This window comes from Cryptomeria japonica, chromosome 1 (genome assembly GCF_030272615.1).
Source record: "Cryptomeria japonica chromosome 1, Sugi_1.0, whole genome shotgun sequence".
Classification (NCBI taxonomy): Eukaryota; Viridiplantae; Streptophyta; class Pinopsida; order Cupressales; family Cupressaceae; genus Cryptomeria; species Cryptomeria japonica.
The window spans coordinates 425241498-425258402 of NC_081405.1; the positions used below are offsets into that span (position 1 = coordinate 425241498).

Sequence of the window (16905 nt, forward strand, 5' to 3'; positions counted from 1 at the left end):
TATGAAACTCAAAGTTGATTTTATGTGTTCTAAATGTTTCCATGTAGGTTAATGTGAAACCAAAGGTCCCAACCAAACTAGTTTGTACGGAACACTTGGAGCTGCGAAAGGATATTCTTGCATTCCTCAGCCTTCAAAAACAGGTAATTAGTTTACAAGTGAGTAGATGCTAAAATTTTCATTCCCGAGGTTATGATTGAAAATAAACTTAGCCGTTTTTCATTTGGCATTGGCCCATGGTTGACTGCCTGACAAGTAGCCTTTCTGGTCAAAAGTCATTGACTGTGTTTATCAACAGTCATTTATTAGATTGGCAAATCCTCAGAGTAACCCCAATTCAATTTATAAATAAATATGAGACCGCATTCCATGGAAACAAAAAAATGAAGAATTTGATTAAAAATATTTGATTTTAAGGTTTGTCACTAGAATTTACCATCAATATGCCTTCAATAAATTTATTATAGTAGATCTAGATTTTTGGAGTAGCAATAGCTGTACTTATTGTTTCAGATATACCAAAAATAAAATTCATATTTATAACTTTCCTTTCTTATATGGTACCAATTTTTGTTTTCCTGAAAGTAGCTAGGGTTAAGGGACCCTAGACCTAAAAAGTTGGAGATGTGTCAACAACCATCTGATGTTAATTAGCTATTTTTGGAAAGGGATATGAAAATCCATGCAACTAATTTTAGCAAAATTCCCATTTTCCCTCATTTTTTTAATGCAATATCAATCACTAGACAAGCAATTTCTTTTACATTGAAGCAGAAGGCACCTCTTGCTGTTAAGTTTGAACCATGGTGCTTTGCTTAATAATCTGACAATTCGAAAGTAGAATTGTTGAATGCAATTGACATGGGCTCATTTTTTCGTTTACATCTACTTACCATTTTAATTGATCATAATTGTCGACAAAGATGGGCCTTACTTTTTATGCAAATCACTCTCTTGATTTCATTTCCTCCATATCAATAGAAGAGCAGAGATTTTGTAAAAAGTAAAGGCTTTTTCTCATACCGCAGCATAGAAACCTTTTCACTTTCCTTCATATATCTCACGTCTTGCTTTTCATTCAATCTTAAAACAAAAATAAAAACTTCACTGTGTTGAACTCTCTAAGAAGAGAATCTGGAGGTTTTGAAAGAAATCTGCTTCCTCTGTTTATTTAAACGAAACCGCTTCCTTTATACACATAGATCTTCAAATCCTTCTCAGCCTATTATAAACCATCATGCTGTAGCTTAGTCTTTGGATTCTTTTTAAACCAATAATATCCAAATTATCACCCTTGATCTCACTGGTCACCCACTTTTCTGTTCATTCAGTTCAACAAAAGGATTAATGACAGAGGGATGCATCAATGAGCAAAACCATTAGCAATGCATTATTCCTTATTTAATTCCTCATACATATTCATCATCATGTTTCCATTGTCCTCATTTTCACGTATCAAATTTAATTTATTATAATTTTCATATTTTTCCCATTTTTTTCTTTCCTCTTTTTTATTCATTGCTATACTCTTCCAGTTTTTAACAATCCTATATTATTAGCTTCATTGCTTCAGATGGAATGGGAAAGGTATAGAGTGGTTTCCAGACTTTTACCACCATATCTTCCACTGTGTTACCTGTCCTCCCAAGATGTCAGGACATGAATCAAAATTTTGAATTCTTGAAGGATATTGTTAATCTGCTAGTCATTGCATTGCTCTTTTCTGACAGCCTCAATTATTAGTATCGAGTCTCCATCCACCTGAATTTTTTTCCGTTCGTTCTTCTTAGCTAGTCTAACACCTTCTAGGAGGGCTGTTGCTTGTGGGTTATTATGAGTTTTCAATTGCCAATGGACTGAGAACAATAGCAAATACTGATCATCGTCTCCAAACATCCCTTCTCCATTTACTTCATCTGGATTCCCATTTGCTGCTACAATAAATAAATCAATGTTACTTAACCTCGATGGGATTTCTTCCTTGCATATTTAGGCTTTTTCAGCTTATTTTTGCAGAACACATTTTCGGACATCTTGATGAGCTTCCTTCTTTTAAAGGTTTCCTTGCCTTGTGATGGCTTAATTGATCTAGGTCTCCAAACATTGATCAATACTGATATTGATTTCTCTATCTTTCCTGACACTCTGCATGTTGATTTTCTTTTTCAGTTTATATTCTAGAATTCCTTTCTTGCAATGAGGTTCAGATTATAACAAATGGAGCTACTGTCTAGATGATTTGCAGAATTTGATTCTGGTACTCCATGTCAAGCTATTATCCACTGCCTTTATGATTTTGGGTTCCATTTCACTTTCATTTTATTCATTAATCTTTCCCAAAATTTCCATTGTGTTCTACAGTGAAGAAATGAGTGATTTCATCTTCTGAATTATTTTAATGCAGAGTGAGATGTCATATGTCAATGCCTTTTCTGAAATAGTTAGCCATAAAAAGGAATTTACTTCTGGAAAGCCATGATCGAGCTTACACATTATCACCTTTACTATCCCTTGACTTTTTGTCTGCTGATTTAACTTTATACTCTATCAGCTGAGCACACCCTCTTAGATTTCAAGGGGAATTATCTTTTAGCATTCTCTCTGAAGCTTCAATATTTTTTCTTCAAAATGCTGGGGCTACACCAATTTTTTTTTCTTAATTTTTGTTATTAGTGAAATAATTTTTAACATTATCTCCTTCAGTCCTATCAGCAAGGTCTTTTCATTCAGCAAGCTCCACTTCATGACATATTGTAGCTGTTCCAACCTAGGTATCATCTGAAAACAATGCCTTGTTACTGTCCATTATATTCCATCTCAGAATCTCTTATTTCAAGGGTATACACTATTTCAAGAAATGGAAGGGATGAAAGCCATTTGGGAGAGTCTTCAAGGTGAATAACCTTTCTTCCAACCATTCTGCAATAAAACCTGTTTCTACTTAGAAATGCTTACTGTTCATGCCATCTTTGCAACCAAAGCCGATGAAAGATGCCCAGTGCCAAAATTGCAATTCAACAGTTGGAAACGCTAATTTTCAGGTTGCAATTACGGATAGCAGTAGACAGTTGGAAACACAGAAAATTTGAACAGGAAACTATTATATACTTTAACAGAATATGTTTATAGAAGATATCTTATCCCAAAATATCTCTGATTCACTAATATTTAAATCACAGAACATGCCAGGAAACCATACTGGTTACCTCCAGATTGCTATTACCTCCACCTGGTACTTTGTATTTGTGGTCAGACAGTCTGCCTTGTGTTTTCCTTCGCTCCAAACCCGTGAATTCTTTGAGATGCACCTATCAGCGGACCTGAAACTCACACCTCCTGTTTCAATCGTTGTGGAAGGAATCGATGAAGAAAATATCAGTGTTGGAAGTTGCTGATATAAATATATCTTTGACTATCAGTTTTCTCAGTCAACAAAGAGCTGCAGGAATGCAAGAGAGATTTTCCGTATTCCTTTATTTGCAATCTCAGGAAAATGAACAGCTTCTTTACAAACTGGAGATTACAGTGATTCATGCTGTGACAAGTTGCGAACTGTGTTTTTAAGAAGTGTCGCCAAACATTCTGTCTGTCACCATTCACGGAGAGCTCACCATAAAATAATTTTGCCGTTAAAACTGAAAATGCCTTCTGTACCAAATAGCTGGTTCAGATTCACGATATAAGAGGGATTGAAGCTGTGCGATCAATATGAATAATATGTACTCCGCTATGTGTTTGGCTTCCACGATAATATTACCTGCTGTGGCATAAATCTACTAATTCCCAATCATATATAAACACACAAATACTTCAGACTGTGGAGCTCTACATTGAATTGGCCACTTAATGATATTGGCAAATATTAATCATACCACAATTTCACTATAACCGCCAATATGATAGAACAGCACATATAACCTTATTACTCCCGATAAAGTACAGCTATAGAAATATTCAATATAACATTGATTCCCTTAAATTAATAATTCGGCAGATAAAACCAAATAACTCATGGAATATCCTGAATAAATTATTCTTGTTTAACCAAATAGGAACCAGTTACCTCAGAACTGCAAATTTGCAAATTTGTCTTCGAAAGAAGACTTCACAAATTTGGCACAGATGTAGAGTCCGTCACGAATCCATCCCTTAGGAAGAACTAGGTTTTCGTCCAGCCCTTGTGTCAAAATCCCGAAGGTTTCCGTCTCCAGAAATCATAAGTTGTTTATCAAATCCAAGCATACCCGCTACAACCCCAAGAGCCTCTTTATAAAGACCTCCAGGAAACATCTAGAAGTTTAGGCTGACTGGAGACTTTATTTAATGACTTTTTTTATTAAATTAATATTAAGTCATTGTTTGAATATATTTTATTTTTTATTTTTGACAACTTAATAAAAATGAATTTAATTGATTGTCATCTTAGAAATCGGAGACATCACAGCCGAATCAATCACCTTCATCATTCTCAGGGCAAAGCCCCCTTTATGTTTTGGTTGATATATCATTTTCCAGACAACTAGGGGGACTTCACTCCTAGTTGATAAAAAAATTCCTACCTTGTCTACACTCCATGCCATCTTTGCAGCCAAAGCTAAATTCATCATCTCCATCCCAAGCCTCCATTGTGTATTGATTGGCATATTTTTTTCCTGGCAACTAGGAAAATTTCTCTAATTTTCTATCCCATTGCTACTAATATTGATCACCTTGATCATTCTATAAGTCCTAAGCCTTGATTGCATTTTGGTTGACATTCTTTTCCCAGACCTCCATTATGTTTTGGAGTTCTCTTTTATTCCAATCCATAAAAACTTATTTTCTCGACTATTTTACAGACATCATACACATTACAATTGCTTGACAACAGGCTTTAATCAACTGAATTCCCTTAGTGAAATTCAGCCGTGTACCCTTTCTTTATGACAATATTTCTTGTAGGCTGTCATGTAATCCTTGTGAACTCTCTTTTTTTTCTACTGTTCTTATCATAAGCATCATTTGATAAGCCTTAAGAAAAATCAGCCCCCTTGAATGCCATAAGTTACCATATTCTTTCTTTTAATTTTTGTTACACAATAAAGAAGAAAATATTTATTATCTCCTTGCTAATATTTGAGCTGTAGCTATTTCGTAAGTATCCAATATTTGCTTGAATGTCTCAGATTCCTTGGCAATTGGGACCCTTGCAATCAAATTGCTGTCCACAATTTGGAATGTGATATTTGTTCCACTAAGGAAGGCTATGCCGAGCCCCGCTATTGTTCTTCATTCTTGATCCTTTTAATTTGGCTATCTTGGGCTTCTTTCACTGATATTAATAGGTAGGGAGAAAGATGAACACCCTACTTTAGACTTCATTATGCATTTAAGTAACCTGCTGACAAGTTATTAACTTTTTTTGCAAGCTTTTTACAAAGTGTTCATTCCACCAATCATGCCCAAATCCAAATTTCGTAATTTTTCTGATTATCATCATAAAATGGATGGTTTCATAAGCCTGCAAGATTTCATATAGAATCTTTCTTTCTCCAAATATGTAATGCCCCCTTTTGGGATATATCTGATTTTGCCCAAAAAATAACAATTGCAACAATACAATTTATTTACAAATAGTATTCTATAATAAAATTACGTAAGTGCAATTCAATTTTAGAGAAAATTGTAATTAATTAACATCAAGCATTGATATCAAGGATCTATGATCATATACAAATAATCCCTATTGAAAACAAAATATCCTAAATTCATTTGTATCAATTTCATGGCTTGTTTCCAATAGCCAACCATATTAGGAATCCGATGGAAAAGCTTGATAGGATGCTGGGAGACTGTCCTTCTCAACCGGGCAGCCCAATGGCACGGAATGAGCCAACGAGTCATTTGGCCCCTTGGTCCACAAGAATGGCAGGACCTCTAGTCCATCCATCTTGGGTTTGGTGTACTTGATGAGGGAACTGGTACTGCTGCATCTCCCCATCAAACGTTTCACTTTGATTCCAGATATGATTGCTGATGGAAATCAGATAAATAATTACTAATCCTATATTTCTTGTTAGGACGCCATGAGACTATCTTTCTCAATCAAGCCCAAGGGCACGGAATGAGCCTCCAAGTCATTCGGCCCTTTGGCCCACAATTATGGCAGGACCTCCAGTCCATCCAACTCGGGGTGGAATGCTTGATGAGGGAACACCAGTACTGCTGCCTAACAGATTTATCAATAAACAAATAAATTGTAAATACAATAATATTGGATACCAATCACTTTCCTTGATATTTAAGATTTCTGTACTTTTTCTGAATTTTATTCAAATCAGACTTGATGATATTTATTCTTATTTCTGAATAGTTTCAATTCCTTATCCATTTCTATTTTCAATAGCAATCAGGTATACCCCTTTCACAAATGACTCGGTCTCCTTTTTTTATCCTCAATTGTGGGATGAAACGTCACAACCTTTATTATCATCACAACCCTTACAAAGATTACACCTTCGTAACTAACTTGCTGCTTTTCTTTTGTTAACAACTGTCATAGCTTTTAATTAATGAATCACTGCCTAACAAATCCTCATCAGCCCCCTTAGGAGAACTGCCTCTTTTATGTTTTGAATTCATCAAGGTTTTAAGGCAGCTATTCTATTTAATAATGCTGCGATCTTGCTTATTATGGCAGGGCATAACAAACAGTACCTCCTTGTTCTTGTTTGATAATTTGACTAAGATCTATTTAGAATTTGTTTGTCATTACTTTTGTCAGATTTTAGTAACTTGTACTGCATGACAAAATTGACCTGAAGACACCTAAGAATTCAGCATCCTCCTCTTCTGGAGTCAAGGCTTCGAAGATGTTCCAGTCTCACAACACTGATTTTTCCTCCTAGATTATTGTATTACTTCTGGAATTCTCAAGTCCATCATAAATGATTTTAACTTCTCACTTTTGAACAACTATTTCTCTTAGTTTTGTGTTTAATTGGACCATTTTTCTATTTGATTCAGGAGTCAGAGTAATTCTTGCAGATTAAAGCTCAGAAAATTTACTTTCTAACAAACTTAATAAACAAACATGCTACCATCTGGTTTGTTTTGCCCATCAGCATCATATTTCCCAAGCAAGTAATTGTCTATCAAGATGTCCAGCTATAAGAGTAAATCTACAAGGAGCAATATGTAAATAAAACCAGACTACAATGAGTTACAAAAATATTAGGATTATAGGTCAAAATGCTTGACCAAAGTAAAGTTCAATTCATTTGGTGACTAAGGTTTTAATACAAAGTGCTTCAAAGTTGTATTGACATAAAAATATTAGCTGTAAACTTATTTATAAAACCATATTAGAATTATCCTGCTGATGCTTTTGCATGATGGCTTCGTCTACACAAACTACATTGAAATTGAGTACAGGGGAAGTTGAATGACATGATCATGCATTCTAAATGTTTTTTGTTGTGATTACTGTTGGACATTGGTTGATATGTTGTCATTGATGTCAACATATGGGGAGATTGTTGGGAAGTTTTGTCAACATATTCTTTTGTGTATTCCAGTGTTGCAGTTTGGTTGAATGAGTTGGTTTAGCCTGTGTATTGTAGATGAGCAGTTACAGATTAAAGGGTTTTTGGTATGTTGTCTATAGATGGTTCATTCCCATTTGCATAAGTCCACATGATTGTTTTGATCAAGTTATGAGATCCGGTATTGAGGATGATATTCAGTTGTTCGTGTTATTCGATATTTTGGTTTGTGTTCTGTATTGCTCTGGAATTGTAATATCTTTAGTTGCGGATGTGTGGGATGTGTTTTGAACGTTGATGTGTGTCCTCAATTCGAGCGGTTCATGATTTGGAAATCCACAAGTGAATCTTTCAGGTTGACAGTCAGTTATGATGGTGTTCTTGAGCTCCGGTGGTGAGATGATGATGATTCTAGTGATCCGAGTTGTTGCAGTTGTTGTGGTGCAATTCACGTTGCTTGTGAATATCTCTAGATTGTGTTCTATGCGTATTGGTGGTCCGCATTGATTATTGTGTGCGTTATTGGATATTTTCTTTGTCCGGTGATGTTCTTGGTGTTATGCGACATTCTTGGTGGTTGTAGCGTGTTGCGAATGATCGAAGTGTAATTGTTGGAGGTGTTGCGTGTTTGCGGTATTGGTTTAGGTCCAGACTATGTCTTAGCCGACATTGTTTTGGTCCGCATGTATTGTAGTGTGTGAGGTTATTATTTTGTTATTTGTGTTAAGGGTTTAGGCAACCTTGAAATATAGGCTAATGACTTGTATAAATAAATGTAATAATCATGTAATATGTATGTTTGTGATCCTTAAGTGTGTGTATGATTGAGTTGTATGTGCAAACAAGTGATTTGATCTTTCAGAAGTGTGAAGGAGAAAAGAAAAGTGTTGCAGAGAAGACTGTGTGCTTAACCGAAACTGTACTCAGGCATATTGAGATGCTATTTTAACAGTTGATGTAATCCGGATTGTTGTCTGAATGTTTTGTAAGTCAATGAGACTTCCTGTAAGGCAGTGAGCCTTACCTAAAGGTTGTAGCCTTTCTGGGTTTCTTATTTGAGCAGTGAGCTCTAGGCAGTGTGCCTGAATGCATGTGCATTCCCCATTAATATTTGATTTACTCCTAACATGGTATTATCTCATTGTGGGTAGGTTCCCATCGTGGTTTTTCCCTTAACCGGGTTTTCCATGTCAAAAATCTTGGTGTTATGTGTGTTATTGATGTGGTGTTGTTTCATGCTTTAATTGTTAATTATCAGATCTGATTTGTGGTTTAAGTTGCAGTAAGTTTTTGTGCAAATTGATTCAATCCCCCCCCCCGACTCTTAGTTTGCTGCATTGTTGCCAACAATTGGTATCAGAGCTAGATCCTCCGGAAGAAGCTTGACCGCTTGAGGAGATCCGAGATGGCAACGTTTGCTTTCAAGAAGGATAGTCCGAGATTTGATGGAACGAACTACACTCTCTAGAAAAGCCGGATGCAATGTCACTTGAGATCCATTCTAGAAGAGTACTAGAAGATTACTAAGAATGTATATAATGTTCCTCAAAATGGTCCTACTACTTCGGATGAGATAAAGGAAGCAGAATTCAATATTAGAGCTAAGTATTGTTGAGTACCTTTTCAGATTCCGAGATGACTAATGTGATGGCCTTAGAGACTGCTCATGAGATCTAGACAAAATTGGAGACCCTGCAGGAAGGTGATAGTCGTGTGAAGATTGCTAAGTTGCAGAGCTTGAAGGGTAAACATGAGAACCTGAAGATGAGTGAAGATGAGAACATTACTTCTTTTATGTAGAAAGTGAATGAGCTTGTGTGTGGAATCAGATGTGCCAGTGGAGTATTAGAAGAATCTGCGATTGTTGCTAAAGTGTTGAGATCCTTGCCTCTTGCTTACAAACATAGAGCTGCTATTATTGATGAGATCTAGACTGTGACAAATGTGACAAGAGACATGCTGATTGGTAAACTTGTTGCTTTTGAGCTGAGTGAGTTTGGAGACTTTCTTCCTAAGATTGAATTTGCATTCAAAGCTACTATTTCCGAGAAGCAGAGATATGATTCGGGAGAAAGTTCTACAAGAGTATCCAGATTTGAGAAAGAGATGGAAGATGAAGAGAGAGAGCTTAAGGAGCTTGAAACACTTATTGCCAGAAGATTGCCTAAAGGTGCCGGTAAGTATGAAGGAAAGTTACCTCTTAAATGTTTTTCATGTAATAAGATAGGACATTTTGCATCGAGGTGTCCGGAAAGAGATAGAAATCCTAAGAAGCCATTTAAGCCATACAAGCCTAAATATCAGAAGAAGTGTTATTATGCTGTTGATGAAGGTGTGACAGATGATGAGTTGGATAAGGGAAATTCAGGAGATGAATTTGTGTTCATTGCTATCAAGGAGGATGATCCTGGGACTACACATTCTACAAGTTGCACTAATCAAGAGAAAGCTTTAGCTGCTAAAGTTGAGGAGAAAGATGAATGGGTAATTGACAGTGGTTGCTCTCATCATATGACGGGTGATAAGAGTAAATTTGTAAATTTGGAAAAGTATGATGGTGGTATAGTAAGATTTGTTGTATGTTGAAGGTTTAAAGCATAATCTTTTGAGTGTTGGTCATATGGTTGATAAGGGATATAACTTGCAATTCAAGAGTAGCTTCGGAATTGAGATTGCATCAGGGACAAAAACTAAAGGTTATATCTTTCACTTGAATGCTGGTGGTAAAAGTTGTTTGATTGCTCAGGTTGATGAAAGTTGGTTATGGCATAGAAGTATGTGTCATGTAAATTTTGATTGCATGGTGAAGATAAGTTCTACTCAAGCAGTGAGAGATCTACCAAAGCTAATAAAGCCTTCTAATCGAGTATGTAAGGAATGTCAATTAGGGAAGCAGACAAGAGTTACTTGTAAGAGAAAACAAAATAATTCTAATGGATTGTTAGATCTTGTGCATATCGATCTGTGTGGTCCTTCTAGAGTGAGAAGCTTGCAAGGTGACATTTATTTCATGTTGTTGATTGATGATTATTCAAGGATGATGTGGGTTACCTTCTTAAGGGAGAAGTCTGAAGTGTTGGAGAAGTTCAAGATTTTCAAAGCTAGAGTGGAAACTGAGATTGGATTGAAGCTTAAGTGTCTGAGATTTGACAAAGGTGGAGAATTCACTTCGGATGAGTTTAATGCATATTGTGAAGAAGATGGAGTTAAGAGATAGTTATCTGCTCCTAGGACACCACAACATAATGGTGTTGTGGAGAGAAAGAATAGAACAGTTCAAGAAGCTGCTAGAACCATGATGATTGAAGGAAATGCTCCGCATGTGCTTTGGAGAGAAGCTGCGAGTACTGCAGTATACACTCTTAACAGGGTAAATGTCAAAGGTGATACTGGTGAGACTCCTTATGGGTTATGGTTTGGTCATGCTCCTACTGTTAGATATTTCAGAATTTTTGGTAGTAAATGCTATATCAGAAGAGAGGAAGATCTTGGAAAGTTTGATGCTAGATGTGATGAAGGAATCTTTCTTGGTTATTCTACAAAAGTAAGGCCTACCGGTGTGTTGTGACATTTTCACACATCGCCCCATTTAAAATGGGGACCCCCTCTTTTTGCTTTTGTTTTGCTTGTTCTTCTCTCTGCTTTGAGGGTTTTGAATGAGTGAGTTGTCTGTCTGGGCTAGGGCTAAACCTTAGGGGTTTCTTTTGGATATTTTTCAAGCCGAGTCCAGTCAAATTTCGAAAGTATTTAAGCGTCCTCCCGAGGATTGAGATTGAGTCGATAAGGTGAGTTTGTCAGGAAGTCAGATATGTCCCAGGTTAGGTCTAGATTCGGGAATTTTTTGGGGTAAAATTCAAATTTTGTCTAAGTGTTAGCATTTTGAAGATGAAATTGTATATTCTTGCCTAGGTAAATTTTGATCAATTTTCAGAGGCAAGATGATGCCTGAAACAGCGAAAGAGTGATTTTCCAAAAAGTGCTCCTGTCCCTCTCCAAGGGACCAGAGCGATTTTCCAAAAAAGTGTAAATTTCTTGCAAGGCCAAGGCAAGTTTGTGATTGAAATGAATGGAAGAGGACATGATTAGCCCATTGAAGATAATTTGGGAAGCTAGCAAAGGACGGATAAGCTTGAAGTTGAAAAAGTGCTCCTGTCCCTCATTGAAGGACCAGAGCGCTTAACATGTTATCTAGCCTTTCTCACCAATTTTGGACAAATTGAGGCCAAGGCGCAAGTTTGAAAAAGTGTTTAAAATGCCTTGAAGTGGAATTAAGATGCGAGAGTTGCAAATTTTGACAACAACTGGCAAAAGTGCTCCCATCCCTCACCAAGGGACCAGAGCGCAATTTCCAAATATGACTATTTACCTTGCATTTTGAAATGATATTTTTATTACCAAGGCTCAAGATGGAGTGAAATGTGATATTCTACGCCTGGAGGATAATTTGAAGTTGATATGATCAAGAATTCATGCAATGGACTCAAAAGTGCTCCCGTCCCTCACTGAAGGACCAGGGCGCTTTTTATGAAACAACAAATTCCCTCCGAGATTATGCTAAGGCAAAGTTGTGTGAGATGGGAAAGATCTTCTAAAGCATGGTGAACAAAGGTTTGACTTCAAAAAATTGAGAATCCTAGCCTAAAAATGAAAAAGTGCTCCTGTCCCTCTCCAAGGGACCAGAGCGAAGTTAATGGCATTCATTATTTTTTACCATATTTGGGAGTTAATATCCTCCAAATCGCATTAGATGCCAAATTGCTAGCTTTGGAATATTTGAAAAAATTAATTAAATTGGCATTTAATAAATTAATTTTGGGCCTCAAAAAATTGAATTTCTATTATAAAGGCATTTAAAATTGATTTTTGTGAAATAAAAAATTAAAAGTTGAGCACACAAGGCATTATTTTGTCTTTATTTATCAAGTCGGCCTTCTTCTTAGTGTTTTTTTATATTTTATTTTAAGGCTTATTTGCTAGGTCGGCCTCTTGGAGGAAAGAAGGTGAGTGCTCTATATAATAGGGGGGGCATTGTTTCAAGTTCAAATCATTCATTCATCCCTTCTAAAGTGCGAAAGTGTGGAGACTAAGGAGGGCAAAATTCATCTTGAAGGCTATTGGAGAGGCGAATTTCTTGCTAGATTGGAGGATAATTTCTAGATTTTTTGAAGACATTTGAAGGCGAATTTCCAGATTTTTGAAGAGGCTAGTGGAGTTTATTCTTTTTCAAACTAGAGGAGGCGTACTTCATCCAAGGAAGGACTATAAATCTTGCCCAACAAAATCCGGTCCTCTTCCTTCATTTTTCAAGGTTTTGTACTTAAATACTCAAAGGGAAGGTATGAAGAATCATTTTTTGAAGTTCTTATTCAAGACTTATTATGATCCTATTGCAATTTTGTAAAGTCTAAGTCTTGAAGATCCAAATTCCATTCATTATTAATTTGAAAATGTGTAGTTCTTGATTTATCACGACTTTTTTCAAATTAATATCTTAAGTTTTACCGTTGAAAGGTCTTAAATTTCATGCTTTGAGGTTTGATGCTCAAAAGACTAACTTTAATATTTTGTGTAGGCATCAAATGGAGATCCTGGAGTTGTAAAATCAAGCCAGATCAAGGACGGTCTCCTCCAAGAAGATCAAGCAAGGACAAGGGCGACCTCCTCCAGTCTAGCATCGACAAGGATGGCTTTCTTCGATCAAACATCAACAAGGGCGACCTCTTCCAATGCAGCATTCCAAGGCGAGGTACATCAATCATCCTGCACATCAAGGACACAAGAAGTTAGAGCAAGGGTTCGTTGAAGAAGCAGATAGTTCCAAATGAGTTAATTAAAGCTAGCTTCTCAACAACATCAAATTGAATATCTACCAAGCTACAAGTGTCAGACGAGTTGGCATCCTAGTCATCACTCCTCCAGTTGGATTGGTCCACCTCAACAATGTCCAGATTCAATGTACCTAACTCATAGAAGGTAGCACAAACTTCAATGTACCTACCCCAGCTATCCATTGGTCGAATTTTTCAGAGAGGACATGTGTCCAAGCAATACAATTATTTCATTGGTCAAGCATTAAATGTTATGTAATGGTTGTAACAAACCCTAATTAGGGTTTTCATTATTGAATCTTGGCCATTGATCTCAAATTGATCTTAGCCATCGAATTGTATTGTGGGCACTATATAAGCCCCGACTCTTCATTTTGTAAAGGGAATAGTTGGAAGCAGTTAGAAGATAGATACTTGTAAGAGACTTGTAACTTCATTGAAGAAATGGTGAAATTTATGGGTCGATTCGACAATTTGCATGGTCTTTATACTTCTTATATTTGATTTCATGTTATTAGATGAATGGAAGAAATGTGCTTGATTGATGGTGGAATTCGTATATCCATACTACTAGCAGTTTGTTGATTGCAGACTTGCCTTGTGTAGTCAACTGGAATCATTCAGCTTAAGCTTAACTTTAGTTGTCGCTTCTTCATTGATATGCATCAACCTGATGGTGTCTATGCCTGCAGTGATGATTTGAACATCATAAAGCTTTCCTTCGAAGATCGCACTAACCTTGTGGAGATGGTCCAGCGATGTCAAAACAAGACTTAGTTAGAATTTCATCAAAGATCATTCATTGCTCCTACATTCTTAGTATTAGGATTAGATCCTCTCCTCGTCCTCGTCTTTTTTCTTTTTTTTTTAAAGCTAGTAAGATCCTGTGTTCCAGCAATATTCAAAGCAGATCAGACGTTCAATCATCAAATGTAAGTCCCCTTATGAAACAACATTCACAATGACCACTGGTGCTTATCTACACGTAGAGACCCTACATCGAAGAACCTTGGAGTCATCCTGATTGATCCTTTTTCGCGACATCTTCAGCAATCAGAGGCTTTATTCAAGAGAGGATAAGGTACCTTGAGTATTTTATTTTGTGTTTGATAGTGTACAAAATACACGTCAACACGGTGTTATAATAAAAGATTGAGGAAGATAGTTGAATGTGCTAATGTGAAGGTTGATGAAGGTAATGTGAGACAGATTAGATCTTGCGGATATGATTTTGATGATCAAGATGCCAGTTCAGATAAAGGAAAACAAATGCAGATCCAAAGTCAAGTTCAAATTGCTCTGGAAAAGCCTGAGAATGAAGGTGAAGATGCTAATGCACAAGAAAGAATTCAAGAGCCTGAAATTCAAGAAAATCCTAAAACTCCCAGGTATGTGAGGTTGAATCATTCGAAAAATCAGTGATGACTAGGAGAAGACTTGCTGAAGAAATTTGTTTGATTTCTAAGATCGAACCTAAAAATGTTTATGAAGCATGTAAAGATGAAATTTGGATTAAAGCTATGGAAGAAGAATTGAATTAGATTGAGAAAAATAATACATGGATTCTTGTTCCTAGACCTAAGGATAAAAATGTAATTGGAACTAATTGGGTATTCCGAAATAAGTCGAATGAACAGGGTGAAGTTGTCCGAAATACAACTAGACTTGTTTCTAAAGGTTATTCACAGATGAAAAGGACATGGTTTGCCGGTTGAAGAAAGCATTGTATGGATTGAAGCAAGCCCCTAGAGCTTGGTATGCCAGATTGGATAAGTATTCGATGAAGCTTGGATTCAATAAAAGTACTACTGACAATAATTTTTATTTCAAGATTGATCAGAATAACATTTTGATTGTTGAAATTTTTGTTGATGACATTATCTTTGGAGGAAATGATTGCCTATGTAAGAAATTTTTTGAGGAGATGCAAAATGAATTTGAGATGTACATGATTGGTGAAATGAAATTCTTTTTGGGATTGCAAATTACTCAATTGGATAAAGGTATTTTCATATCTCAATCTAAGTATGTGAATAAATTGTTGAAGAAATTTGGTTTTGAAGACTCTAAGCTAGTTGGTACACCTATGGTGACCGGATGTAAGTTGACAAAGGATGATGATTCTCCGAAAGCTAATCAGACCAGATATAGATCTATGATTGGTGGATTGTTGTATTTGACTCAGATTAGACCTGATATAATGAATGCTGTGTGTCATGTTGCTAGATTTTTAGCTGATCCTAAGGAATCTCATGTTACTGCTATAAAAAGGATATTTAGATATTTGAAAGGGATAGTTGATTTTGGTTTGTGGTATTTTAAGAATGATGACTTTACTTTGAGTGCCTTTATAGATGCTGATTGGGCAGGTGATGTTGATGACCGAAAGAGTACTACAGGTGGTGCATTTTTTTTTGGGAAAGAAGCTGGTTTCTTGGGCAAGTAAGAAGCACAATGCTATTTCTTTATCTACTGAAGAGACTAAATACATTGCTACACTAGCAATTGTACTAGTTATTTATGATGAGCCTATTGCTATGTATTGTGATAATTCAAGTGCTTTCAATATTTCAAAGAATCCGGTGTTGCATTCCAAAACAAAGCATATATCAATCAAGTTTCATTTCTTAAGAGACAAGGTGAATGAGAAAGAAATCAGATTGGAGTATGTATCTACAAAGAAACAAATAGCAGATATCTTTACAAAGCCTTTGCCTAAAGATACTTTTGAGTATCTCAGAGAGAAGTTAGGGGTGATTGCCCCTCCTGATGAGATTTAAGATGCATGGATTTGCATCAGTCCAGTGAACTTCACAGAAATATTTTATGATCCGGATTGATGAGTGAGGTTGCTACTTAGGGGGAGTAGTCAGTGTTGGTGTTCAGTGGTTCAATTGTACAGATTTGTGGAGAGATTTGCGATTCCTGAGCCTTTGTCATTGATGTCAAAGGGGGAGAAGAGCATGTGAAAAACTCTCTATGGGAGAAGAGCATTTTGAGATTTGTGATTTGAGTTGTTTGTCTAAGGGGGAGCTGATCCTTGTGATTTTGAGGGAGATTGCTGAGAGTTGATTTCTTTCCTTGCATTGATTGTTTTTCACATTCATATGTTGCCATCAATGCCAACGGGGGAGATTGTTGGACATTGGTTGATATGTTGTCATTGATGTCAACATATGGGGAGATTGTTGGGAAGTTTTGTTAACATATTCTTCTATGTAATCCAGTGTTGCAGTTTGGTTGAATGAGTTGGTTTAGCTTGTGTATTGCAGATGAGCTGTTATAGATTAAAGGGTTTTTGGTATGTTGTCTGTAGATGGTTCATTCCCATTTGCAGAAGCCCGCATGATTGATTTGATCAAGTTATGAGATTCGGTATTGAGGATGATATTCAGTTGTTTGCGTTATTCAGTATTCTAGTTTGTGTTCCGTATTGCTCTGGAATTGTAATATCTTTAGTTGCGGATGTGTGAGATTTGTTCTGGACGTTGATGTGTGTCCTCAATTCGAGCGGTTCATGATTTGGAAATCCACAAGCGAATCTTTTAGGTTGA

General features: G+C 36.3%; 1 protein-coding gene across 4 annotated transcripts in view; it reads left to right on the top strand.

Moving 5' to 3' along the window:
* The window catches only part of LOC131065155 (SWR1-complex protein 4), a 120091-nt gene that overhangs the window by 85668 nt on the left and 17518 nt on the right, over positions 1-16905 (top strand). For all 4 annotated transcript variants that reach the window (XM_057999601.2, XM_057999607.2, XM_057999615.2 and 1 more), the window contains exon 12: positions 48-143. In XM_057999601.2, the coding sequence (XP_057855584.1) occupies positions 48-143 (96 nt within the window). The remainder of the gene's footprint in view (positions 1-47; positions 144-16905) is intronic.